Here is a 25,507-nt window from a genome sequence, read left to right as displayed (position 1 = left end):
TTTAACAAAATGTTTTGTATTGCTTTTTTTCTTGTGAACTTTAATAATGCTCTGTTTTATTACCATTTCAGCATTCCTGTTATGGTTTAAAGGTTTCCTTAACTCGGACTGATAAAGAAAACATGATTCAGAATATCAAATCACTGCACAAACAACTGCGACGAGAGTTTGGAGGACTTTCCATCAAATCTAGAAAGCCTTTAAATACCGCAAGACGTGCTGAGCTGCCCTCTCTCTGGCGATTTCCAGCGTGGCTTCTTCGGTGGGTCCGGGCCAGATCACCAGCAACCCTGGGAAGACGGCGCCTACGTCTGGGATATGAACCTAGTAGGTGAAGTTTAAGTATCCTTCGCAGCAAGAATGGCTGAAGTTGAACTCAAAGTGCGGTGCACCAATTCCAGTCGCAGCGCAAACATTCTCCAGGTTAGAGAAAGCAGAGGCTACATACAGCGCAGGGTGCGGATTTGGACCCGTGGCTCCGGAGATTTTAGCCCGAGCGAGCCGGGTCGGTCACAGGGGTTATTGTGGGCCTGACCGCCGTGACTTGTCCAAGCGAGAAAGCCTTTTATGTGCTCTCATTTGGGGGTCCCAGTTGACTGAGATGTTGAAGCCATACTGCTTCCTAAAGGCTAGAACGAAAAAGTGTCCATTAAAAAGCCAATTTGAAGATTAAGAGGAAAATAGAAATGTTCCCGATATATAAAAGCAACATCATATCAGTTAGTCAGTTCTACAGTGGTAGTGTCAGGTTCATTAATAATTACCTTCGTCCGTAATTATCAATAACTGCAGGAAGACATCTTATTCAATTATTGACATTTAATTAAATAGAAATGGATACAACAGGTAAAAGCCTCCGGAGGGGAGCGTTACAGCAAGTGTCCCTTACAACTTCCGAACGTCTCCTCGAATAGACGTTTTCGTCCCATTCTTATGGTCACAAGTTACAGAGTTGTTGATCATTCCATCACGTATGAGTAAAAACAACATCTGGGACTACAATAACAATCAAAGTATTTTACTAATAACAAAAAGAGGGACTAGACCTAACAACATTTAGATTAGAGTAATTATACAACCTCCTTGACCTAAGAATCATATAATATAATCATAATCATATAATCGTTACATACAGAAAAACCCGAAGTGTACGGTTACATAACGATAACAATATTCTTGTTATTGTCCGAATAGCCCTGTCCTCGTCACCAAGGGCCCACCAAATCTCAAGGACCCAGATTGGGTGGATTGTTTGTATAACCATCCTGGAACAGGCTGTCTAGGTTAAAGATGACTTGGTGTGACCTCAACACTTTTGAAAAACAGAAAGAGAATGATTTAACAAAGTAATGAATTAATACAGAGAATAGAAAGAGAATGATTTAATAAAGAAATGAATTAATATAACTATTATAATAATAAAACAGAATAAACCCAACAGGTAGCATTGGATAGACCAGGGGTGTCCAAACTACAGCCTGCGGGCCATGCAGGGCTGCTTATTGTTATGATCAGCCTCAGGTGTGGAACCCAGGAGAAAATATCATGACAAAATAACCTTACAAGCAATAAAATGGAGAAAAACAACCAAAATACACACATCACTGAGGAGAAGGAAAGAAAACGAGGGAAACACACACCCACGCCAATCAAAGAGAGAAATGACTTCCACAACAACACACGAGGTTGCAATACACAGAGCGGTGGTTGATGAAGAAAAACCAACACTTGAGTCACACAAGGGAAGGAGAGCCAGAAAGAACAAAGCAGGTGAACACATTTTTACTAGGAAGGCCGATATTGAATTGTTTCAGTCTCAATGCCAGTCAAAATGCATTGGATGTCTATGACCGTCAATGACATGTTAATACTTCAAAATAAACTTTAAAAACATGTTTTTTCCCGTTTTTAACCTAATTCGGGTCCTTTTTAACATATGACAATGGAAGGATATGGAGTTGGCCCTGATTGCCTTGGATTTTTATGAAAGCAGCCCTCACAGAAGAAAGTTGGGACATACTCTTCTACAGTATTTGTTTACTTGCAATCACGATTGGATGCCCACTAACTGTAATTGACCCACCTTCCGCTAGCACCCTCTTAGCCATAGAAGCAGCATGGTGAGATGTGAAGTCGACAATCGCCAACAAAGTCTCTCTCTGGTTTGGACCCGTCAGATAAAGCCTCTCAACACCTTCAGTCATTCTGCGCAGCACCTGGCGGATAGAAACAAAAAACATATTTGTTTGTGTTAAATTTAACGTATTCTTGATTTGACCTGCAAACAGTGTAACTTTTGTTAACCTGAAAGGAAATTGTTTCGTCACCTGACTTTTTTTTCATGACTATGATGTAGCGACGAAGAGCTTAAAACGGATCTCGGGTGACTTTAACAGAAGATGAGTGCCAGTTTTCGTCAGACGAGACGAAAAGGCGACAGTTTCTGTCATATGTTCTTGATCCATGACATTTCCCTATTGCTCAGCCTGCATTTTTTCTGTCACCTCCCACAAATCTGCACCTGAAAGTTTGCCACACCAATATTTATTCACAACTAAATTGTAAAAAGTCAGTTTAAGATATCATAGACATACAATTTCTTTCAGAAAGTCTGTTATCATTTCAAGATTTTTGACTTTTTCTGTGTAAGGGGGGTTTCAAATCCTGGTCAGTCCTTCTGTGTGGAGTTTGCATGTTTTCCCCAGGTCTAAGTGAGTTTCTTCCGGGTACTACGGTTTCCTCCGGGTTACTACGGTTTCCTCCTACAATCCAAAAATGTCTATGTTAGGCTGACTCTAAATTGCCACTGGGTATGAGTGTGCATGGTTGTCCATCTCACTGCCTCTGGACCGGAGTCAGCTGGGATAGGCTCCAGCACCCCCCGCGACCCTAATGAATGAATTTTTCACAGCAGTGGTGAAATATGCTATGCGGTGGGAAATTGGGAATTTTGACCAGCACACGAGAGGGGAGGAGCCATGTGGGGGTGTGGCTTATAATTCTTTTCATCCAAAAGAGTCAAATGAAAATGAAGAATGCTGCCAAAAAGAACTATATTCCTATCCATGGGTCAAGTTTAAAGTATAAAAAAAACAAGGACTGTCGGAGTAAAATTAGTTTAAAAAAAAAAAACTGAGCAGCTGGATTACCTTAAGAAGTTGATCTTCTTGGACGATCATTGGCAACTCAGTGATCCACAGCTGCCTTTTCTCTGTGCTACGGTACACGACTATGCGCACGCCGGGCTCCAGCATGTGACCGTGTAGCTGGTGTATTGCTGCTTGAGCAATCTCCGCTGAGCCTTATTTGGCATAGGCAAAATCGCGGTTGTGCCCACGGAAGTTCATCATCAGTCGAAACTCCCAAAGTGGCCCGACCGAACTGAAAAGGGGAATCAGTTTGTCTTCGTAGATCTCTCGAGGAATGCTGCCGATAAAAACTTCACAGTTGAATTCCGGTGCCGGACCATACCACACTTTCATAGGAATGAAGAAAAAAAAGTAGGGAGATAGGTTTGAGATGGTAATTTATCATTTTGACATCTGAGTTGTATGCCCTGTGAACATCGAGAATGGAAATGTTCATTTTCTCACCACTTGGTGGTCCCCCATATTTGCGCTGTCCATTAACTTGTGTCAGCCTGATGTTAGTTTTTTGAAGCCACTTTTCCAGTGTATCCAACGGGTTCTTAATTGGCACCTGAGAAGAAAGAGCAATGCACAGTGACCACCCCAAACTGATTAAAAACCAAGATGTCTTATTGCAGGCGGTCCGGCGGCTGAGTGGTTAGTGTGTTGGCCTTGTGGTTCTGTTGTCCCGGGTTCAAATCTAGGTCAGACCACCTGTGTGGAAATTGCATGTTCTTCTGTGTGGACTATGTGGGTTCCAAAACATGCAAGGTAGACTGATTGCACACTCTAAATTGTCCCTAGGCATTAGTTTGAGGGTGAAATGTTGTCTGTCTACCTAAAGTCAGCAGGGATAGGCTTCAGCACCCTCTGCAACCCTAGTGAGGATGAAGCAATTCAGAAAATGAATGAATGAACACATCTCTTTTAAGTGTCAATTGATTTTGTTGGTTCATAGTTTGTTTTAGTCCAATCCAACGTTCTATGAATTAAGGTTTTTTTTTTACTGCACAAAGAGAAGAGCTTAAACTACTCTTTGCTCTTCATTTTATATTATGGGAGTCAATGTCAATGTATTGCACAGTCTTGTAGGCCTCATTTAGGAGAAGTGGGCTTTGTTGAGTGAAATCTGTCCGGTCATTCAGTCAAAAATGACAATGTCAGACATGACATGTGTTTTGAAGAATCTGACATATTTTACTCATTCTTTTTAGTATAGCTGTTTCCTTTTGATATCACATTTTACTCATTCTTTTTAGTATGGCTGTTTCATTTTGATATCACATTTTACTCATTCTTTTTGTGGCGGTCTTGTTTTAGTATCGCCACTGAAGTTGGGCTCCTGTTCTCAATTCAATTACAATGTGAACAGAAGGATGGGTCCGAGACTCTTCGACTACAATGTTAACAAAAAGCTCTTCCTGAGATTCTTGTTTCAAGGTGGGATTCACACTGATAAGAGAACAGATGGAGGACTTCAAAGGGCAGAGGAACAAAGAGCAGGGCAGAGGGTCGGGACTTTATAGGACCAGCGGAGACAGAGGTCTGGATGATGTGGATTAAAGGCTGGAAGATGTGGAGCCCAGAGAAACCCCCCTCACAGCAGCCCTGGACCAGCCCACATCTCATTATTACTCAGCGAATTAATATGCATTTTTGTTGGACTATAACTGGGCAAACGCGGGTTTGGACAATGTCTTTTCCATCCTCCGCTTTGGGACATCAACACTCAGCGGGCTTATTCTATGGGAGGGAGACCCGGAGCTCTGTATGAATCAATTTGAATGGAATAAACCATCTGTGGATAAACTCGCTCAACCCTGGTTTGTCTCCTCCGATGCTGAACACGCTCCATTGTTAGACTGGGGACTACAGAGTTAAGGAATTGGAGTCAGGTGAAATAGTTTAGTCTAACAGTTTTTGTCACTTGCCTCCCAAAATCCTTCAGAGCAAAAATAAGAATACTAATAACATGTTATTTAGAGCAATCAAATCAACATGGGTAACTGTTAGGTTCAGCAAGAATTACACTTTAATATAATAATAAAACAAGGCAGGCAGATATCTGATTCAATTATTGACATTTAATTTAATTTGCATCTCTGACCTACTTGCAAGTGAGAATACATTCCGACATCGTCTCCACCACGAATAATTTTACCGTGCGGTCATTTCACTTGCCCCTTTAAGGCCATTAATTAAAATAATTACAAGGTTATGAATTAATCCAACTGCATAAGCAAAGACAACACATGCAACAAACGTAGCATATCAGGTATACAATTATAACAATTAAGGGGAATTAAAAACAAAGTCTATTGGAATTTAAACAAACAAGCCTTATTCGACAAAACAATTTCATAAAGAAGAGAAAAGAGCGTCACGATTTACAACAATATGTGAGTGTAATCACAAAGGTTGCTCGGATAGCCATCATGCTTCATAAGTATCTTCTTAAGCCTCCTTCCCGGTCTGCATTCCTTGGGTAGAAGTCCAGTAAACAGTCTTCGGAAGGAGGACTCGGTGACTTGTTACGATCCCGAGTTCTCTTCAGACAAATTGAAAATGCTTCCATACAAAAATGAGTAAATGCACACACAATAGTATTACAGAATTAGTCCAACTGTAACGCAGACAGACAGAAACATGAATAGTAAAGTCCAGCCGGCAGGATACTTTTTTAAATGTCCAAAAGCACATGGTGCAGTGAAGTTTATAAATACACAAATATAAAGTAATTCCCCCGCCTGTAGCGCATACCGAGTTGATTCAAAGATTGAATGAGGACGTGGAGAGACCAGCTGAAGTCGTCTTTGTCACCACTGTCGGGTGCTCTGGCAGACACATTGGTCGCCGGAGGTCAAAAATGATGCACCAACCAAGAAATCAGCCAGGTATTAGTTGAACTGTGAAGGTAACTACGTCCCAAAAGTTGCTCGGTTGATGAATTTCCTTCCCGTGGTGACGATTAATATCGTGCTGGACCTCCAAAAGGCTGCCCTCGAAGTTGATCATTGATAATTGTACGTGCTCTGCTGACCAGACTTGGACTACTTATTTATTGATAATTCATTTGTCCGTCTGTTGTTATTTGCGACTGTGGTGAAACCTTTAAATCTCACTATACTTGTATAATGACAATCAAAGCATTCAATTCAAGAAGTTGTCACAAAACGAGATTCAAGAATTTGCGTCAATAAAAAAGTAGTACTGTAATGGCACCAATGTGCCATTTCAACTAAACCTGCTCTCTGGGGAACACATTTGAAACATAACCATGGAAACATCATCGTTTATAGATGCAGTGTATGTCCATACCCTGCTTGATTCTATCATTCCATACCTGAAAGAGCCCGAATATGGCAACTGTGGGTCAGAGGATTTTTCTATTGGCTATGTTTGGCCCATATCTGGAGAAACAAAGACAGGTCACTAGGAGAGGGAAAATATATCACAAACCCAATCAATCCCTAACAGCATACCTGTTAAGATGCTTCTCTCAGTACCTTAAAAATGGACAGGGGACAGTTCTTCAGTCTTTGGGGTGAGAGGCGCAGTGCTCACGTAGGCGCCGCCATCGGTCATTAGGGAAGACACCGCTGACCCCCCCGTTGGCGCTTGGACTGTTACCCTGGCGTGACCTCTGATTGTGCAATACTGGTTGTGCTCCACACCAGCCATCCGCTTGCTGCACTTGCGATGAAGCATGCTGCAGAGCGAGCAAATATCAGACACCAAAGAAGCAGGCATACTAATTTTTATAGAACAGCCTTAGTGTTATACAGTAGTAAATCGACAAACGAGAACCCTGACATACGAGTAAAATTTCGAGCCAAGAATTATATCTATATACAAGACAAACTTATAGAGATACGAGAAAGCCAGGTAGCCAAGACGTGAGAGGCTGTTTATGATTTTAGCGCACAGTCTTTTTTGCCTCATCTTTCATGTATAACAGATATCTATGAGCACTGGGCGGCAAGTTGCATTATTTTCAGTTTTTTTTCCTGTCACTCAGCAAGAAAGGCGGAGCGATCGCTAATACGAGGAGTATATATTAATCCTCGTTGGCAAGTTGTCTTGCTGTTGCAAGGTCATTTGTGTGCATCATTTTTGGAATACTTTGAAGGGAATACAAAAGCAAATAGCCCGATCAATAATGAAAGTCAGGTTGGAGGCGGGGCAAATAACTAACCCGGGAGATGGTATCAAACTTCAAATTTAAAATTTGAATTAAGTTTAGTTAATGGTTAGATTTAACTTATTTTGAGTGCAGCAATCCAAGTTCATTTAAATCCGTCTAAATTTAGTTCTATTAAACACATTTTAGTAATATTAAATCACTAGTTATGTGTTACTTTGTTAATAAAACATTTTTTTACAATCCAATATCCTGTTTTGGGGATTTTTTTCTCAGTGGCTTGGAACAAAGGAATTTGTTTAGTTCATTCCAATGGGAAAAGTTTGTTCGAGTCAGAGTATATCGACATTCGAGTTCAGTCCCGGAAAGAACTAAGCTCGTGTCCCGAGGTACCACTGTAGTAGTCATTTCAACTGTGTCATAAAGAGAAAAATATTTGGTATTATGTTACTTTTGTTTGACCTTTCACATTTTTTAAAATGCCTTAAAAAGGACGAATGGATATTTTTTCTGTCATTAGAAAAAAATAAAATAACACCAGTAAGACCTGGTGTCCACATACGGGTCACAACAGTATGATTATATTTTGGCATGCATATGTGCAAAGAATAATTCAAAAATGATATCCACCAGCTTTCAATTCCAATCCTATCATTTCAGCCCTCCCTGTTCATATACAATTGACGTCTAGCAATGTCAATGACAGTTCGAGAGTCAATTCTGTGGCCCTGTTCATCCCTTCAAACACTTGTAAATCATCTTTCACACATTTAAAAGAAAGACATGCTCACCGTGGTGCTGGGAGATGTTGACCTCTGAGTCAACTTAGAACAGGACTGAGCTCTGTTTTGTTAAGTGGTCGAGTGGTAATTGCCAACGCAGTCTGTTTGAGAATTATATGAGGAGGGCTGAAGCAGATTTTCGGATATCACTCCAACCTGAGGAAAGGCGACCCCTTATTTTCACCAGCGGAGAAGAATACCTTCGATGTGTGTGTGGATACACAATTACCTCAAAGAGTTGGGTGTCAATAAGTAGTTGAGGAACTGCGTGGGTAGGAGGGGAAAGGAGTCTGCTTGTTCACATGGTTGAGTTTGAAAAGATACTATCTGTCAGAAATAAAAATCACAATAAAAATAAATATGTATAGCAGCCAATGAATCCAAATTTACAACAGACCAGATATAAAATACTATAACACCAGCCTCGTGGGTCAGGTTTGCAGTGCCCTGGGAGTGGGTGGACCGCTGCCACCGGGATCTCCAAGCACTCCTTGAAGAAAAATCTCAGCGTGCCACAGTAAGTCAACGATCACTTCCACCCCAAAACACTTTCCGCCTCTTTTTACGAAATTAAAGGTCTGGATCTACTTTTGCTGTAATAATAGAAGATTATTTTGTCATTTTACTTTTTTGTCCTCTCCGAATAATATAAAGTGGAAAATTATTTATTTGGACGCTACATGAAGAGGAAGTTGTTTGGTTTGGCGTCAGCGACGTAATGTCTATCCATGCAAAACTACTTTTCCTGTGAGAACAGGAGATTAAATCATTTTGAGAGAAAAACATTTCAAAAGGACAAGATTAAAGCCAGGGTCCTAAGGTCTCCCCCAAGGCTCTGTCCTTGCACCCCTCCTCTTCGTGTTATACATCAACAACCTCCGAAGAGTCATCCCAGCAGATGTCGACATCGCCATAATCATGTCCGCCCTCCCCCCGCCCTGTCCAACCAACGAGAAGTCCTCCCACCCCCCATCGAGTGCCCATGGGTGAACGACACCGACCTCTGGACAGTCTCTGCAACCCTTGGGAGTGCCACAAAACTTGATCCCCCCGCCAGTCCTTCGGGAACGTGCCATCTCCGCCATCCGTGCAGTCGCACCAGAGGTCACCATCTACACCGACGGCTCTGCTACCGATGGAACAAGGGCCGGCGGGGCGGCGATGATCGTCACCACTGGAGATCCAAGACAGACGCAATCACCACGCACTCAAAGCGTGGGGCCCCTTTCACGTCCTCCTTCGAGGAAGAGACGGCGGCCATGACAATGGCCCTGCAATGGCTAACTGACACGAACATAGCTGGTGACGTCGCAGTGTGCTCGGACAGTCAATCACTACTGACTGCCATCGCCAGCCACTCGGCCGACACCGGCAAAATCCGTCGTCTGCTGAACCAGTGCAGGGCTCAGACAGCCCTCCTGTGGACCCCAGGTCACTGCGGGTTGCCTGGGAACGAGATGGCAGACGCCCTAGCGAAGGAAGTCGCCTCCTCCAAGGTCGATGAGCCACGACCAATCTCATTCGCCCCAGCCAAGGCAGCCATCAGATGACTAATTCGCGACAATCCACCAAGACCGGATCATCGCGCAGCGGTCGTCTACCCAAAATATAACTGGCGCCTAGACTGTGCGCGCGTGAAGAACCGGAGCGACGCGGTTCTCATCGCCCGCCTCCGCTCGGGCCACCACCCAAGCCTGAGAGCCTACCGTCACCTTCTCAACCCCACCCTCGACCCAACCTACCCCCTCTGCCGGGAAGAGACGCAAGACCTCGAACATTGGCTCCAGCGTTACCCCGGCCTTTCTTCCCTCCGCCTCCAGATCTTCGGTGTCGCCTCACCCCCCCTGGACGTGCTGGTGACTGAGCCGTCCAAGGTGCTAGCGCTAGCCAGGCGTACCCTATGTTAGGGCCACCTGGGCGCCGCCTCTACAACAACAACAACAACGGCAACATCCCAAATGATGAAGGCGGTGAAAGAGGAGCTTTCTGTGAGCACTAACAAAAAGGGACATGACCTAGACTCCAAAACTTGAAGTGCAACTCAAGTCCAAAGACCTGCTGGGGGTTCCCCTTAAACAACACCAACGGTCGGATGATGAAGGATAAAGGTCGGACAGAGATGGAGAAGTCACAACATTTTGTAGTTACTTTGCGTACTTCTGTTTACTTTTGTTACTGCAAAATGGAGTATTTTTATGTTGTGACATTTGTTCTCAACCTGTGAAGCCATGTAATGTTATTTTTGCTGCACAGGACAAATTTTCAGAGACTGTGGTGGTTTAATAACAATGACAAATTGAACAAATACATGCTCATTAGAGCAACTTGAATTGCAATGTCTGTTGAAAGCATTTCATTTAACTATAAAGTATTTTGTTCAATCTATCGAAGAGTTAGTGACATTTGGGTAATGTGATCCTTTTTTGTGAATTGACGGGGATGCGGGTTCAACCCCACCAATGTCACGAGTTCTACATTTAAAGCCATTTTCAAGACAGACTATGGCAGAAATACGACAGGACAGGCACGACTTTCATCATTTGCTTCGATGGCGATAGAAAAGGTAGAAAGAAAGGAGGATAAATATCGTGTACAGTTAGAGGATTTTTGATGAGTAAAATATGGCTATATTCCTAAATAATATTTGAATTGTATGAAGTCATTCTTGATTATTTCTAATGTGTCGCAGCTGTAGATGCAGTAGTTTTTATAGCCATTAAATAGTGTGAGGGGTTGGATTAAAGGCGTCGCCAGAAAATGCACCGAGCGCCGCTGCATCCTGAAACACCATTTTCGGTGTTAGGCAGCCCGAGTATAGTATTGTTAGTCGTAGCAACTTGTCAAAACAGGGTTGCTTTTTCAAAAGAAACAAATGCAGAATGGAGTTTATTTTCTGTTTCACATGTGGCCCCCGAGAAAATATAATTGCCCACACTTGCTCTCTGGCAATGTTTCTTGCTTGCACCCCCCAACTTTTTCCCCTCTTTTCTCATGCGCTCCCAGTTTTTGTCTTTGCGATATTTGGTGCAAACATCTAATCTACCTTCCTTTAAAAAAAAAAATTAAAAAAGGTCCTCCTGAGACGTTTTTGACAAAAATCGTTAACGCAAAAACAAGTTCCCCTTCACCTATGTTCAAAATAAATCCCATTACAACCTTAATCTTTTAATCTCCTGTTAATGCGGCTAAAGTAGTTTTGCGTGGATAGACCATATGTTGCTAACGCCAAAACAAACAATTCATCTTCATGTAGTGTCAATATTATTATTTTTTCAACTTTAATCTTATCGTTTTCCTATTTTGTTCTCTCAGGATATTTTAATCTCCTATTATTACAGTAAAGACCTTACATCACTCAAACCAAATAACTTCATAATAACAAGGACTTGAATTTCCTAAAATGAGGCGGAAAGTATTTTGGGGTAGATGCGAATGTTGACTTACTTTGGCACGCTCAGGTTTTGTGCAAAGAGTGCTTGAGAATCCTGGTGGAGAAGGGAACCTTCACCACGCTGAAAGAGCAGGAGCCATTGAACTGCTACATCTGCCAGCCGGGTCAGTGCAAGGTAAGGCACTGTCTCTGGCCCAATTAGTGCCCCAGGATCCAAAACTTCGTTGCCAACAGCTGCACAATGAACGTTGGGAGTACCCTGCAAAAAACAAAAGAGGCTCACTAGAAACCTTTTAGTTTCGAGACACCGCAACTAATTAAGCGTTTTTTTCCTGCTCATATTATCAAGTGAATACAGCAATTGTTTGAAAGTCCCGTCGTGAAGGGATTGAGGGTTGCCTGCCGTGCTAATGCTAACGTAGTGAAACCAAACCCATGTTCCAGAAATTGCCGGATACATAAGGTGAATATGTAAATGTTTGAGCACCAATACCAATACACTTCATTACTTCAATAAAAGACAAGCATGCTCCAACTACTTTTTAAAAAATAGCTCATGTCGAGTCATAATTTCGTGTGTGTTCAAATTACCTTAACGATGCGCCCAATAACCTGGAGTGTCTTGTGTAGGGTGTAATGAATGATCAGTTATAAAAATTAACTTTAGTTTGAGCAACGTTAATGGAGAGGACAGACTTGATTATTTGCACACAGTAACAGTAAATGACAATGTGAAGTGTGGGAAGACCAAGGGATGTTTTGATTTGCAAACATGACATGCGATTATGGGACACTGTAACTATGATGACATTCAGAAATGACATTGGTTATGACATGACCAGTGTCGGATTGCCAAATTTGTATCAAAAACTTGTATAAAGCATCAGACCCAAACTTGTGCTTATGACGACTTTGATGAGGTTAGGTTGCAATTCAAGGAAGACAGTAGATCAACACCAGAAAGAGTCCAGGTTCCAGCTGTTAAGGCTGAGAAGGTTGAAGTCAATGTAATACCCAAGCCAAAACGATACCCTTCTAAAGTGATAAGAGAACCATCTTATCTAAAAGACTGTTTCTACGTATGCCTAAGATGAAGAGAAAGATCCGATCCAATGTAATATTGATTCCTGTTATAGAATGATGTGCAACATACCTGTGACTTTTACTTCAGCCTGAAACTCAGCCAAATCTAAAGAGTGGCTCCATGCAGTGAATGGGGAGTTTCAATCACTCAAAGAAAACTACACATTGAATTTTTCTCCCAATATTACAAAAAGTCATGTGCTTAGACTCCTTAGAGACTTTACGTCGGCAAAAGTTGATGCCCCTAAAACCAAACAACTTCCGGTTCACGTACCGTAAAACCAGGAAAACAGCTTAATGTAGCAACTTTTTTCGTCCCAATATTACTTCAACCACCTGACATGAAGAAAAGAGCCGTTTTGTGCTCACACAGACTTCATTCGACAAAAGTTGAAGTCTGGAAAACCAAAGGACTTCTGGTTTACTTGACATAAAAATAAGCAAAAACATGACTTCAAACTCATAATATTACGATTTGAAACTTGTCATAGTACAATCTATGATTACATATTTCAATTTTTGCGAAGCACATACCTGTCAACCTCGAACCATTTGTGATCTTACCAAATTTTGTTTTCGCCCTTACATATATGTATAAATACATGGAAAATCTTACCACTTTACTTTTTTGTAAAAAATCACGAACAACAAAATGAAAGTAAACATAAACAAGGGAACAGGAAACGGAAATCACATGGTGAAAGTGTTACAAAACGAAATGTTTATCATGATCTTTTTTTTTTAGCCAATCAGAGGCGCCGGTACATATATCACTTGGCAGACATGCGTTTCCGGGAACGATTCTCAAAATCACCGTTTAGCGTACCATTTTCATGTGTACAGCGTACCAATATAAAAATGGGCTTTCAGTTGTACCAATTACGGCGAGAACGTACCAGTTGACAGGTATGGAAGCAATGCAATAAAGCCTCACCTCGTCGAGGACAGCCATCGAACGTCTGGGGCAGCCCATGGCTTTATAAGAAAATAACTCTTTTTTTTTCCGAGTCCTCGAAAGCCCGCATCTGGTTTCTTTCCCTATCTTCCCATATCAACATACCTGATAAGAATAATCTGGTTCGGTATCACGCTTCTGGACAGCTTGCTGATGAGTTCATCATTTGATTCAGGTTTGGTAGAAGAGGGAGATATGAAAATATGGCGCTGTTTATTCCCGGAGCCTACCTGGTAATCAAAGAGCTGGGTTTCAAGGATGAGCGTAGGAGATCTGCCAGGATTCCATCGCCGTGGGCATGGTCAAGCACCCCGGCGAGATCGAGCACACGTCGACGGTGTGCGCACCATGCATGACCAGAAAACACGTGCGTGGCCGTCGTCAGCTCGCGCGTTTGCCGTCGCGGGGGCGGAGCTTCCACTTTTAAGGCGTTCAAGTACATTCCATAATTGTGGGAAAGTACAACAAATGGAGTATTAAGCAAAATTAGAATATTTAGAAGTTGTGCTATTTTTACTTACAGGAAGGCAACTTTTCGCTGCTTTTAGTAATACATGTCTTAGTTAGTAATTGAGTATTGGTTTTAAGAATTAATTAAGTAAATTGAGCATTACAACAAGGCGGGGTCCTCGGTTCAAATCCAGGTCACGTCCACCTTTGTGGAATTTGCATGTTCTGGAATGAGCAACACATACAAGACTTATACAAACAGAATACATGATTAGTGTGTGAAATGTTGTGTTATAGTCTAGTGAAGATATATTTGACACCACCTACTTCAGTAAAGCTGGGCCCCACCACCCCCTATTGCGACCTATGAAAGTGATGCGTGATGTGTTTTTGTACAGGCACACAGGTGGATCTACCAGCGTGGGCACGGCACAGAAGAAGATTCCTGAGTCGTCCAGTTTTAACTGCTTGATATACAGTTGAGTTTGCAGGGCACTGGTATTTGTGCTGGAGGTAAACCTGTCAGAAAACTTATCCGTTCTTGAGTCCCAACCATAACCATTCTTAGGGATCGTCTAAACGAATTCGGCTGAATTTCTTCCTGTTTGTACCAAAAGATGTACTTGCTTCCAGGAGAGCTATCGTAGTGACAGGTCAGCGTCACTGCCGCTCCCTCCATTGCCTGCACATACCCTGTCGGCTCGTTTACCCTTTGGTCGCCATTTCCAATAAGAGAGCAACTAAGGTGTAAGACATAGGTTACAATTAGAAATGACCTAAGATGATCTTACCAAGGCTCAAAGCAGCCATCAGCAGCACCCACAAGTGAGCAGGAATCACCTTTCTGCGCTCAGAGTCTGCATGAATGTGAATGCTTACTTGCAGCTGGATGAGTGCGGTTTTCACTTCCTGTTGCAATGACATCAATAAGCACATTTTAAGATTTCCTGCCTAGTTGAAGCAACAACGTTTGATTGTTCTATCTCACCTGAAAGTCATCTATATACCGACTGTTTTGGTTCTGCCATAGTGCATGTTAAGCAGTTTCAGGGCTGCCAACCACTCGGAAAATTCAGGAGTTTCTTCGGAAATGCAATGCAAACTCTTCCTGATTTACCAGTTAGGCGATGTATCTCTTCCTTGGAAGGTGTCCTACACTTTTTTGACTTCCTATACAACCAGGTGTCACTGCTACCCGCTGCAGCTAATGACTTGTGTGAGGAAGGTGAGGAGATTTTACATCAGTAAAGTTAATCCCGTCACAACCTTCTAAGATTTGCTGTTTTACTATGCCAGGTGACAAGGGACAATGGTTGTGCCAGGATGTGTTGGTGTCATCAGGTTGGTATTGAACATGAAAGAGGCAGTATTTTGGGAAGAACTAAATGTGCGTGTCTTTGGCAGACAAGAAGGTGAACCTCTTCTCCATCACAGTTGTGGTCCTTCGTCTAGTCTTTGCCAAGACACTTGCCATCAATTGCGTCATGACGCTGTGCCTGCTGTCTGCCATAGCACAATAGTCATTACATTTTTCACAACTGTACTGTCATCTTGTGACGTAAAACCAGAAAACTCAGGATAGTGTTCTTCATTTTGTGTTGTGTGTGCTTTGTTTTTTTTTCATGTACAGCATAAGTGTCAAAGTGTCAGCCCGGGGGCCAAATCTGGTTCGCCGCATCATTTTGTGTGGCCCGGGAAAGTAAAGTAAGTGCCGACTTTCAGAATCAAATTAAAATGATGAGCGTAGATGTATATTACATTTCCTGATTTTCCCCCTTTTAAATCAATAATAGTAATTTTCTAATCATTTTAGTCTGTTTTTAGTTCATTTTTTTGTTAAATCTAAAACTAAATGTAAAGATAAAAAAACTTTGTTTTAGATCTATAAAAAAAACTGAATTTCAGGGCTTTTAATCCATTTATAAAAAAAATCTAAATATCATATCTAAAATGGTCTGGCCCACGTGAAATCAAGTTGATGTTAAAGCGGCACACAAACTAACTCGAGTCTGACCCCCTTGTTGTACAGCAATCCCTTGACATACGAGTGCCCTGACATTCGAGCAGTTTTGAGATACGAGTAAAATTTCGAGCAAATATTTATCTTGAGAAACCCAGGCGGGGCAAATAGAGCCAACCCGGCAGAAGAAATGTTAGGGCTGCTTGATTGTATGCTTTTTTTTACCCCCTGGTGACATGTCTGAGTGATTGCCCATTGTGTTCAGCTATTGTTTATCCGACCCTGGTGTATTACCTGCCTGCTCTCTCGTCTTTTTCCCAGGTGCTCCTAATTCTCTTGTCAACCGATGTCAGTCTATTTAAACCCCACATGTCATTTGTTGGATCATCTGCCTTATTTGCCTAGCCATGTGTCTGCGGTACCCCATTCCTCGATTCCCCGTGTTTCCCCTAATCAGGTACCTGTGGCCTAGGTCTAGTGGTATGATTCTCGCCTTGGGTGCAACAGGTCCCGGGTTAGACTCCCTGACGCGCCCTTCAAACTTGGAACAGTAATTTTGACGGGAATCTGGGACATTGGTAACCATTGAGAATCAAAGGGTCAAAACATCCTGTACCTGTTGCTCGTTGGTCTAGTGGTATGATTCTCGCTTAGGGTGCGAGAGGTCCCGGATCCGACTCCCGGACGAGCCCTGCAATCTTGGAACAGTGACTTTGACGGGAATCTGGCACATTGGTAACAATTGGGAATCAAATGGTCAACTAGCATGTACCTGCGGCTCGTTGGTCATCATTAAGAATGACCAAATCAAATCTTCAAGACATACCGCCGCGGGCTGCTGATTGAACGGCGCCATCTTGGTTGGGGTAGCTAAAACGGATACAGACTCAAAAAGATGTTGTAAAGTTGGACAAAAACTGGAACCACACATAGGAACTCTTCCACAAGATGGGGAACTTCTGCAGACTGTGACCGAGGTTGAAAATATGCAGTCACTCTTCCAAGCTTAGCCACACAGTGTGTTGTTATTAGTTCACTTCCCCACTCATTAATGTGGTTGACAACTTGTGTTGATTAGGTTATTAATTATGACTTATTTATTGATTATTGAGTTGTTCATTGTTATTATTTATTTGTGTATTTGCTTGTTGTTGACAACTTATATGTTGATTACGTTATTAATTATGACTTATTTATTGATTATTGACATATTCATTGTTATTATTTATTGACCTATTTGCTTGTTGTTGACAACTATGTTGATTACGTTATTTTGACGTTTTATTTATTGATGATTGAGTTATTTTTACAGTTGACTACAAAAAGCAGTCTTTTGGTGAAGAAATTGAGCTAGAATAAAATGAATCACCTCCCGAGCCCTCTTCAATGTTTGGATTTTTACGAGAGGCCTTATTTCCTAATTCCATATTATCGCCTATGGAATACTTGCTCCTCTTTCAATATTTGTTTTAACTGACACATATCAACTGTGAAACCAATTTCGTGATAGGCAGCTGTGTATGATGACAACAGAGGCTTTTGATGATTTGATGATGATGATAATAAAGCCTATGTCTGAACAGATGTCTGTGGGTGGGTGTGTGTGGGTGTGTGGGTGTGTGTGTGGGTGTGTGTGTGTGGGTGTGGGTGTGGGTGTGGGTGTGTGTGGGTGTGGGTGGGTGGGTGTGGGTGGGTGTGGGTGGGTGTGGGTGGGGTGGGTGTGGGTGGGTGGGGGTGGGGGTGTGTGTGTGTGGGTGTGTGTGTGTGTGGGTGTGTGTGTGGGTGTGTGGGTGTGGGTGTGTGTGTGTGTGTGTGTGTGTGTGGGTGTGGGTGGGTGTGGGTGGGTGTGGGTGGGTGTGAGTGGGTGTGGGTGGGTGTGGGTGGGTGTGTGGGTGGGTGTGGGTGCGTGTGTGTGTGGGTGTGTGTGTGGGGGGGTGGGTGGGTCGGTGTGTGTTTGTGGGTGGGTGGGTGGTTGTGGGTGTGGGGGTGTGGGGGTGTGGGTGTGTGGGTGTGTGGGTGTGTGGGTGTGTGGGTGTGGGTGGGTGGGTGTGGGTGGGTTGTTTGGTGTGTGTGTTTGTGTCATCGTTTCTATGCCAAATTGATTTTATCTTTATCCTGCACAAGGACAGCAGAGAATGTCTCTAATTGCCAGGGTAGTATACATATACCACATGAGGTATAAAACGTGAGAGTAGGAGCCTAGAATTAATATTAACTTGATTGTTTCTTAACAGATGGTCAGGGGAAAGCGTAAAGGCAGTCCCCCCACTCCGAGAAATTATTGCAGGCCAGATCCAGCAAATGTTTATGACTGTGTTTTACAAGAAAGATAATCAAAATTAATTAACAGTGTTAGGGGGCACACTATTCCTGGAAGTACTGCAATACCAGGTTGATGCAAAGAGTGGAGAGAGCATGCTACAACTCCATCTCCCAGTTCCAAAACTCAATTTAATATACGTTCCCCAGATGGTGGACGTATCTGATATTAAACTGATAAGAACAGATCATATACTTGATCTTGGCAAAAGGCCAAGAAGCAATAACTAGGTCAATGTCAGCAAGGACCACTTCTTTCCAGCCATTACAACCTACAGTAATGGTCACATAGATCACATGACATCAAAAATACACTTTATACAACACACATACAACTACACACTCTGTTTGATAACGGGGAAAAAACATGTTTCTTCTCTGTATTTAACTGGAACAAATGCCTCGAGGTCATGTGACTCATAATGGTCCATAGGAAAGTAGCAATAACCTTAACCTATTACCAATCCCCCAAGGTTCTCTGATTGGCAAACACCCTTTTTGCAGTGAAAAGCCATTGATTTATTTGAGCAACATTTGAAAAAAAATGACAACAAATCAACAACCTCTTCCTAACATATTATACCTGGTGTTGTCATGAACAACGATAACTTTCCACTAGTACATCACAAAATGTATCAATTCACAATTCATTTTTCATTCAAATAATATCCATTCTGACTTACCTTAATTGAACAAACACCTCACAGGCAAAGTAACTAAATAAACAAGAATTGAAAGACAACATTTTTGAGGGGAAATAAATTACAAGAACAATTTGAAGACTGTAGTACAGATTTACATTTTCTTTCAGCCGGGAGTGCAATGGCTGAGCCTCACCTTGGGTGAACCACCTGCCTGATCATGGTATCTCCCCTGCCAGGTAAGTATGCTTTACTCACAGATTAAGCACCCTCCTGTTTGGTGTGCTCGCCGTCTTCATTCACGTGCTCGTTTGTAATAACATAGTCATAAATACACACCATGTACAAGGTAATTCTACCGAGAACTAGTAATGTAATAGTTGAGTCATAACATCAACTGGCCGGTCTTTACTTTAGCTTTAAAGCATGATTTGAAAAAAAAATCCCATCATGCACTGCTGCTCTCATACAGAGTCAATTAGCAGCCGCCCCTTTTTTGGAGTAACCGACTTGACAATGGAGCCCCACCTCCCTCCCGGCAAACTTCCTGTTGTTTCTTCGGTTGGGAATGCACAGTGCTACTAACATTGAGTTTTTTGCAGAACATGAATGTAGTCATTAAACATTTGCAGGAAACTGCTAATACTTTAATACATTTGTTCTTAGTTTGTCAGGACAATGACTTAAAAAAGGGCCAAATTGACTTTAAAAATTTGACAGATCGACCGGGTCAGCGCAAAAAAGTGCATCCGTTAACACTACATATGAAACATAAAGAGAAAAAAAGGACTAAAGTATTAACATGCTCATCACTCATCATTAAAGTAAAAAGTATAAAGTACAAAGAAAAGTAAAAAGGAATGTATTAAGAAATATTCAAATGTAATTTAAAAAAGATAGAGTGGCTTTAAAACACAAAAAACAAATAAGAGTGGACAGAGCTACTGCCAAAGGCTTCCGCGTGACGGCGCCATCTCCAAAAAAACGAAATCTTAAAAGGTCTAGCGGGTCGGATGTGGCCCGCGGGCCGGAGTTTGCCAAAGTCTGAACCAGTACAATATAAGACATCTTCAAATCACACTGTTCTAATTTCTGATAAAATAATGTTTTAAAAATTTAAAACCGAATAGAAATGATTTAGTTTTAGAGGAGTAATTGCTTTGTCCTTTGTGCTTTTGTATTTTGTTCTGCGGTCTTTGTGACATCATGGTGAAGGGTACAAGAAAGTTCAACAAGTCGCTGTCCAAACAAGTGGCACTTATGGACAAGACGGGATATGACATTCTGCCGGAGAGTGGACAGAGAAAGTATGGTGTACCGCCACCCGGTGAGCGTAAATGACAAACCTGCTGTAAATTCCTTGCGCATACATGTCGTTACTCATGACTGAATTGTAAACCTCTTGAATTGAAAGGTCCAGCACCTCGCTTTGAGGAGTGTCAGGTGTTTGTGGGAAACATTCCCAGAGACATGTATGAAATTGAGCTCGTCCCCCTCTTCAAAACAGCTGGAACCATCTACGAGCTGTGGCTGACGGTGGAGTTTAGCGGAGAGAACCGGCGCAATGCCTACGTCACGTACACCAAAAAGTAACCCTGAATTTGAGGCTTAATATTAGGTTCCAACCCTCATATCTGCGATCTTTTTGAGGGTATTCATTATGCTTACTGTGCTCTAGGGAGGAGGCCACGTTAGCGGTTGATATGTTTGACCACTATGAGGTTCGTCAAAGGAGGTTTCTTGCTGTGTGTCTCACTGTGAACAATTGCCACCTCTTAGCTGAGAACATTCCCACAGAAAAGACCAGGGAGGAGGGCAATAAGGTACATATAAAGGTTTATCTGACTATAGTACTGTATCTTCCACACTATAAGGTGCACCGCACTATAAGGCGCACCGCATTATAAGACGAGCCTTTAATGAATGACATTTTAAAACTTTTTCCATTAATAAAGGCACACCACATTATAATAGAGGCTGGGGCTGGTGCCAGATTACAAATCACCTTTATGACAACTCCATTCACTCCTAAAATGAATAAAGAACGGTTTTATTATTTTTTCCGAGGTAAAGTAGTAGTATTTTCGACACAGTTTATCTTTTAACAGCAGCAAGGTACAACATATAGTCTCATCTCATTTTCTGGACCGCTTCAACCTCATTGGGCTCGTGGAGGGTGCTGGAGCCTATCCCAGCTGACTCTGGATCAGAGGCTGACAACTATGCACTCTCACACCTATACTTAGTGGCAATTTAGAGTGTCCAATCAGCCTACCATAAATGTTTTTGAAATGTGGGAGGAAACCAGAGTACCGGAGGAAATCTATGCAGGGCCAGGGAGAACATGAAAACTTCACACAGATGGACATGACCTGGATACGAACCCATGAATATTTAGGGATTTTAATCCATTTATAAAGAAATCTAAATATTATATCTAAAATGGTCCGGCCCACATGAAACCGAGTTGACGTTAATCCGGCCCGCGAACCAACCCAAGTCTGACACCCTTACATCAGTGTTAAACTCGCTGCTGCCCTATTCCTTTGTTCTACTGCCCTACTGATCGCCTTGAGTTTAAACTCTGCGTTGTAAGCGTGTCTCTTAATCGCAGCCACACAAATGGACATGAAACGCCGTTTTCATACATCCCAACATGCACCGCGCACTACTTCTTCTACGGAGGAAAAAGGAGTCGGCAGTGTCTTACTGTAGTTGCCAAACCCGCTGCAGCTCAATGTCGATCCATATCAAAGGCTCACTGGAATATAAGGCGCATATTCAGCTTTTGAAAAAATTGATGCCTCCAAGGTGCGCCTTATAGTGCCGAAAATATCGTACTGTTCCCTCATTCTAAATTCCCTTATAGGTGACAGAGACCCTGCAGGATGTCACTGCGTATCCAAGCACCACTGGTGAAAAGACTGCATTGAGTAACAAGGAATTACTTGGTAGTAAGTTTTCTGCTCGGCGAGCATCACCAGTTGCAATTACACATACTTGAATAGTTTTTAACGCAGCGCTTAACCATCTCGGTTCAACTGATACAACAAACTGATTTTCAAATACTGCCTTGAATGACGTTCTCAATTACGTTTTGTGGTAGCGAACAGCTGTCTTGAATTATGATGTACCTAAATTAGGTAAATTAGCTGCAATGCATATTCTGAAATTATACATAATATTTTAATTTGATTTGATTTATTTAGCAAGGGAGAGCACTTATTTATTATATTCATGTTAATAAACATATATATATATATATATATATATATATATATATATATATATATATATATATATATATATATATATATATATATATATATATATATATATATATATATATATATGTATATGTATATGTATATGTATATGTATATATATATATATATATATATATATATATATATATATATATATATATATATATATATATATATATATATATATATATATATATATATATATATATATATATATATATATATATATATATATATATATATATATATATATATATATATATATATATATATATATATATATATATATATATATATACATATAGATATACACATATACATATTTATATATATGTATGTGTGTGTGTATATATATATATATATATATATATATATATACATATAGATATACACATATACATATTTATATATATGTATGTGTATATATATATATATATATATATATATATATATATATATATATATATATATATATATATATATATATATATATATATATATATATATATATATATATATATATATATATATATATATATATATATATATATATATATATATATATATATATATTTATTTATTTATACACCATACATACTTAAAAATTATGACTGAATTGAGGGTACGGCTTATATGTGAATAAAAACAACATTCACAAAACTGCAAATTGATGATGCCACAACCATCTGTTTTAGGATCAAATTAAAATGAAGATAAGGGGTGTCAAACTCCTTTTGGTCTGCAGGCCGAATACAGCTTAATTTGAGATCAAGCAGGCCGGACCAGTAAAATCATTGCAAAATTACATAGAACTAACAATATGCCCACTTTTTTCCTTTGTATTAGTCACTAATACTAATAATTAGTGCAAAGAATGAGTAAATTATCAAAATGTTTATTAACTGAATTTTTCTTTTACATTATGAACAATGCGTTATGAAAAGGAGAATAACATAAGAACATAAATAAAGTATGTGCAATCTTAACAACACGTTTAAACAGTTAAACTTGTATCTAAGTGTTTTGTACATAAAACTGATCACATAAATAGAAACAATGTTCCAAAAACAGTCAGTACCAGCTTGTGGAACTTAAAAACAGTTTTTCAAAATCTGGAAAGCAATTTGAACAAATGAATAACTTTCACAGCAATTATTTGTATTGTTTGGAATTTGCACTGCGCCCCTAGTGGATAGTACACAAACTATATGTTTTTTTCATGTTTTTTTATACAATGCAGCTTTCTTCCCCGAGACGTACCAAACCACCAGACGGGCCGGATCCGGCCCGCGGGCCGTATATTTGACACCACTGGTGTAGATGTATTACATTTCCATGATACCTGCAATAACCAATCCATGAAACACATCATTTGTCTTCTCTTCTTGTGTTTTGCCCCCAAATCAAAGTGGAGGAGCCAATTCCCCTTAAACGGACAAAGAGAAAAGAGCAACTTCCAATTAAAGAGGTTGAAGAGATAACCCGCTCATCTATTGAACCACTGAGCAGTCAAGATGGTCTGAGTGAAGGCAGCAGAGGGACGGATCTTTTGAGCAGCAGCAGTTCAACAGAACAATTGTAAGCAGACAATTTCCTCGCTTTACTGTCAGATAACAACAACACAATGTCACGTTGGACTTACTTTGCTGATAATTTGAAATACTCTCAGTTAGAGCAGGGCGATATGAAAAAATTGTTATCACAGTAAAAAAAAAACATCCGTCGATATCGATAATTCTCACGATAACTATTGCATCTTTTTTCTTTCAAATTTGAAACTTCAAACATCTGTGAATAAATAAATTACCTTCTACTTTATTCAATTATGAAAGTTTGAGTTTGATTAATTTCACAAGAGAGTGCACTTATCTTTGATCATAATCATGTTAATGAACATATATGTAAATATGTAAGATTGTAGCCGAGGGCTAATTTCCATCTTTCGTTCCTTGTGCAGGTTGAAGGCAAACGATGACACGTACATTTAAGAAAAGAGAATATAAAATAGGATGATTTTTAAAAGTATTTTTGTTCTTCTTTTGTGCAATACAAAGAAGACATCTCCTTACACTATGAAAAGTAAAAAATAAAACCTGTAGAATGCTGAAACTCGCAATGTGACCAAATACTTATTTTACACTCTATTTTTGGAAATAAATTCAAATCAAACAATGTGATTTTTTTTCTCCACATTCTGTCTCATTATTGAGGTTTACCCATGCTGGCAATTACAGGCCTCTAACCTTTTCAAGTAGGACAGCTTGCACAATAGGTAGTTGACTAAATACTTATTTGCCCCACTATACATACACACAACCCCTTACTTTAGTTGGGGTGAACTTAACCCGTTTTTACATATGATAAAAAGTTTTAGATTTTTGATAAAGTTTTCATAGACATAAAATGGGGAAACATCTTGATATCAAGTAAGAAAAATATTACAGAATGTCCTCCTATAAGTTAACGACATTCTCAATAAGACTGCTGTGTACACAGGTATTACCGAGGCATTAAAAAAGTAAGAACACTTAAGGGAGAATTCACGTGAATCGGAGCTGTGTTGTACTTAATCTCATAATCGCTCATTTTGGCCGTCTTATTTTCCTTTTGCGTTGTTAAAATCATGTTTCATCTTCTCCCGAGGATTGGTCTGGAACTAGCATTCATCTTGCAACAGTGCTCCCGTTCTCTTTGGTGGCCGGGTGGTGTAATTGCAGTTTAAAATTAAATTTTTATCGTTGAGCAAAACGATTTCACGGTAATTATTGTTATCGTTTTATCGTCCACCTCTAGTTACAGTATGTCATTACACTGTGGCCTTCATTCCATATTAATGTGGACTGTAATCACATTGATTTTGCTTTGTTTAACAGGGAAAGTCCATCCACAAGCAGTTTTGGAACCCCAGAAATGAATTTCACCACCAAATTGGACACTTTTCTCCGGGACCATCAAGTGACGGTGGGGGGGAAAGTACCAAAGTCATTAGACAGCGCGGCCTACAGTCAGACAGAAAAGCGACAGCTCGTTTTTCACTGGAGGAAAGAGCAGGTTAAGATGAGAATTGATGCTGCCCTTGGTGAGTGTATTATCTAGAAATTTTCAGGGTTCCTAATTTTACCGTGTACAGAACTAATCTTGGTTGTTTCTGTTCTTTACTACAGCGCACTTCCCCCATATCCTCCCTAATGAGGCTAATGTCCAAAAGTGGTTGAATTGGCAAGGCTGGAAGAATGACGGCCCCACAGCAAATGAAGTGATTCAGGCTTGGAAGCCCTCAGGTTCTTTTGAGGACATCCCACCTTCCGCACCTATCCAGAGACCTGTGAGGTCTTACAAGTTGAAAGAGTTGAGAGTGAGAGTTGAAAGATGTCGCCAGAGAAATGGGAAG

At 40.7% G+C, this 25,507-nt stretch overlaps 1 protein-coding gene, 1 non-coding gene and 1 pseudogene across 4 annotated transcripts; all 3 read right to left on the bottom strand.

Moving 5' to 3' along the window:
* Window positions 1-480: 480 nt before the first annotated feature.
* LOC144193185 (dead end protein 1-like) lies at window positions 481-3,859 on the bottom strand (annotated as a pseudogene).
* Window positions 3,860-5,137: 1,278 nt separating this feature from the next.
* LOC144193186 (T cell receptor delta variable 1) lies at window positions 5,138-19,394 on the bottom strand. 3 transcript variants are annotated; one of them, XM_077711970.1, is made up of 12 exons: window positions 19,047-19,394; window positions 18,893-18,925; window positions 16,717-16,760; window positions 14,771-16,614; window positions 14,533-14,670; window positions 13,711-14,497; window positions 11,496-11,701; window positions 8,449-8,644; window positions 8,281-8,378; window positions 8,061-8,207; window positions 6,611-6,837; window positions 5,138-6,538 (listed from the first exon to the last, which is right to left on the bottom strand). In XM_077711970.1, exons 4-6 carry the CDS (start codon window positions 14,791-14,793, stop codon window positions 14,254-14,256), a joined length of 405 nt encoding a protein of 134 aa, XP_077568096.1. In that variant the 5' UTR covers window positions 14,794-16,614; window positions 16,717-16,760; window positions 18,893-18,925; window positions 19,047-19,394; the 3' UTR covers window positions 5,138-6,538; window positions 6,611-6,837; window positions 8,061-8,207; window positions 8,281-8,378; window positions 8,449-8,644; window positions 11,496-11,701; window positions 13,711-14,253. The 3 variants fall into 3 exon arrangements, 1 of the variants encoding a protein (XP_077568096.1); XR_013325660.1 differs by lacking the exons at window positions 14,533-14,670; window positions 14,771-16,614; window positions 16,717-16,760; window positions 18,893-18,925; window positions 19,047-19,394 and having other exon boundaries at window positions 5,193-6,538; window positions 8,471-8,644; window positions 13,711-14,253; XR_013325659.1 differs by lacking the exons at window positions 13,711-14,497; window positions 14,533-14,670; window positions 14,771-16,614; ... (1 more) ...; window positions 18,893-18,925; window positions 19,047-19,394 and adding an exon at window positions 12,596-13,030 and having other exon boundaries at window positions 5,193-6,538.
* On the bottom strand, window positions 18,245-18,434 carry LOC144193187 (U2 spliceosomal RNA). Its single transcript, XR_013325661.1, has one exon. It is a non-coding gene; the product is annotated as a U2 spliceosomal RNA (small nuclear RNA).
* Window positions 19,395-25,507: the final 6,113 nt, after the last annotated feature.

Source organism: Stigmatopora nigra, unplaced genomic scaffold (genome assembly GCF_051989575.1).
Source record: "Stigmatopora nigra isolate UIUO_SnigA unplaced genomic scaffold, RoL_Snig_1.1 HiC_scaffold_161, whole genome shotgun sequence".
NCBI lineage: Eukaryota > Metazoa > Chordata > Actinopteri > Syngnathiformes > Syngnathidae > Stigmatopora > Stigmatopora nigra.
The sequence above is the reverse complement of the archived record's forward strand: the minus strand, read 5'-3'. Positions and strand labels throughout refer to the sequence as shown.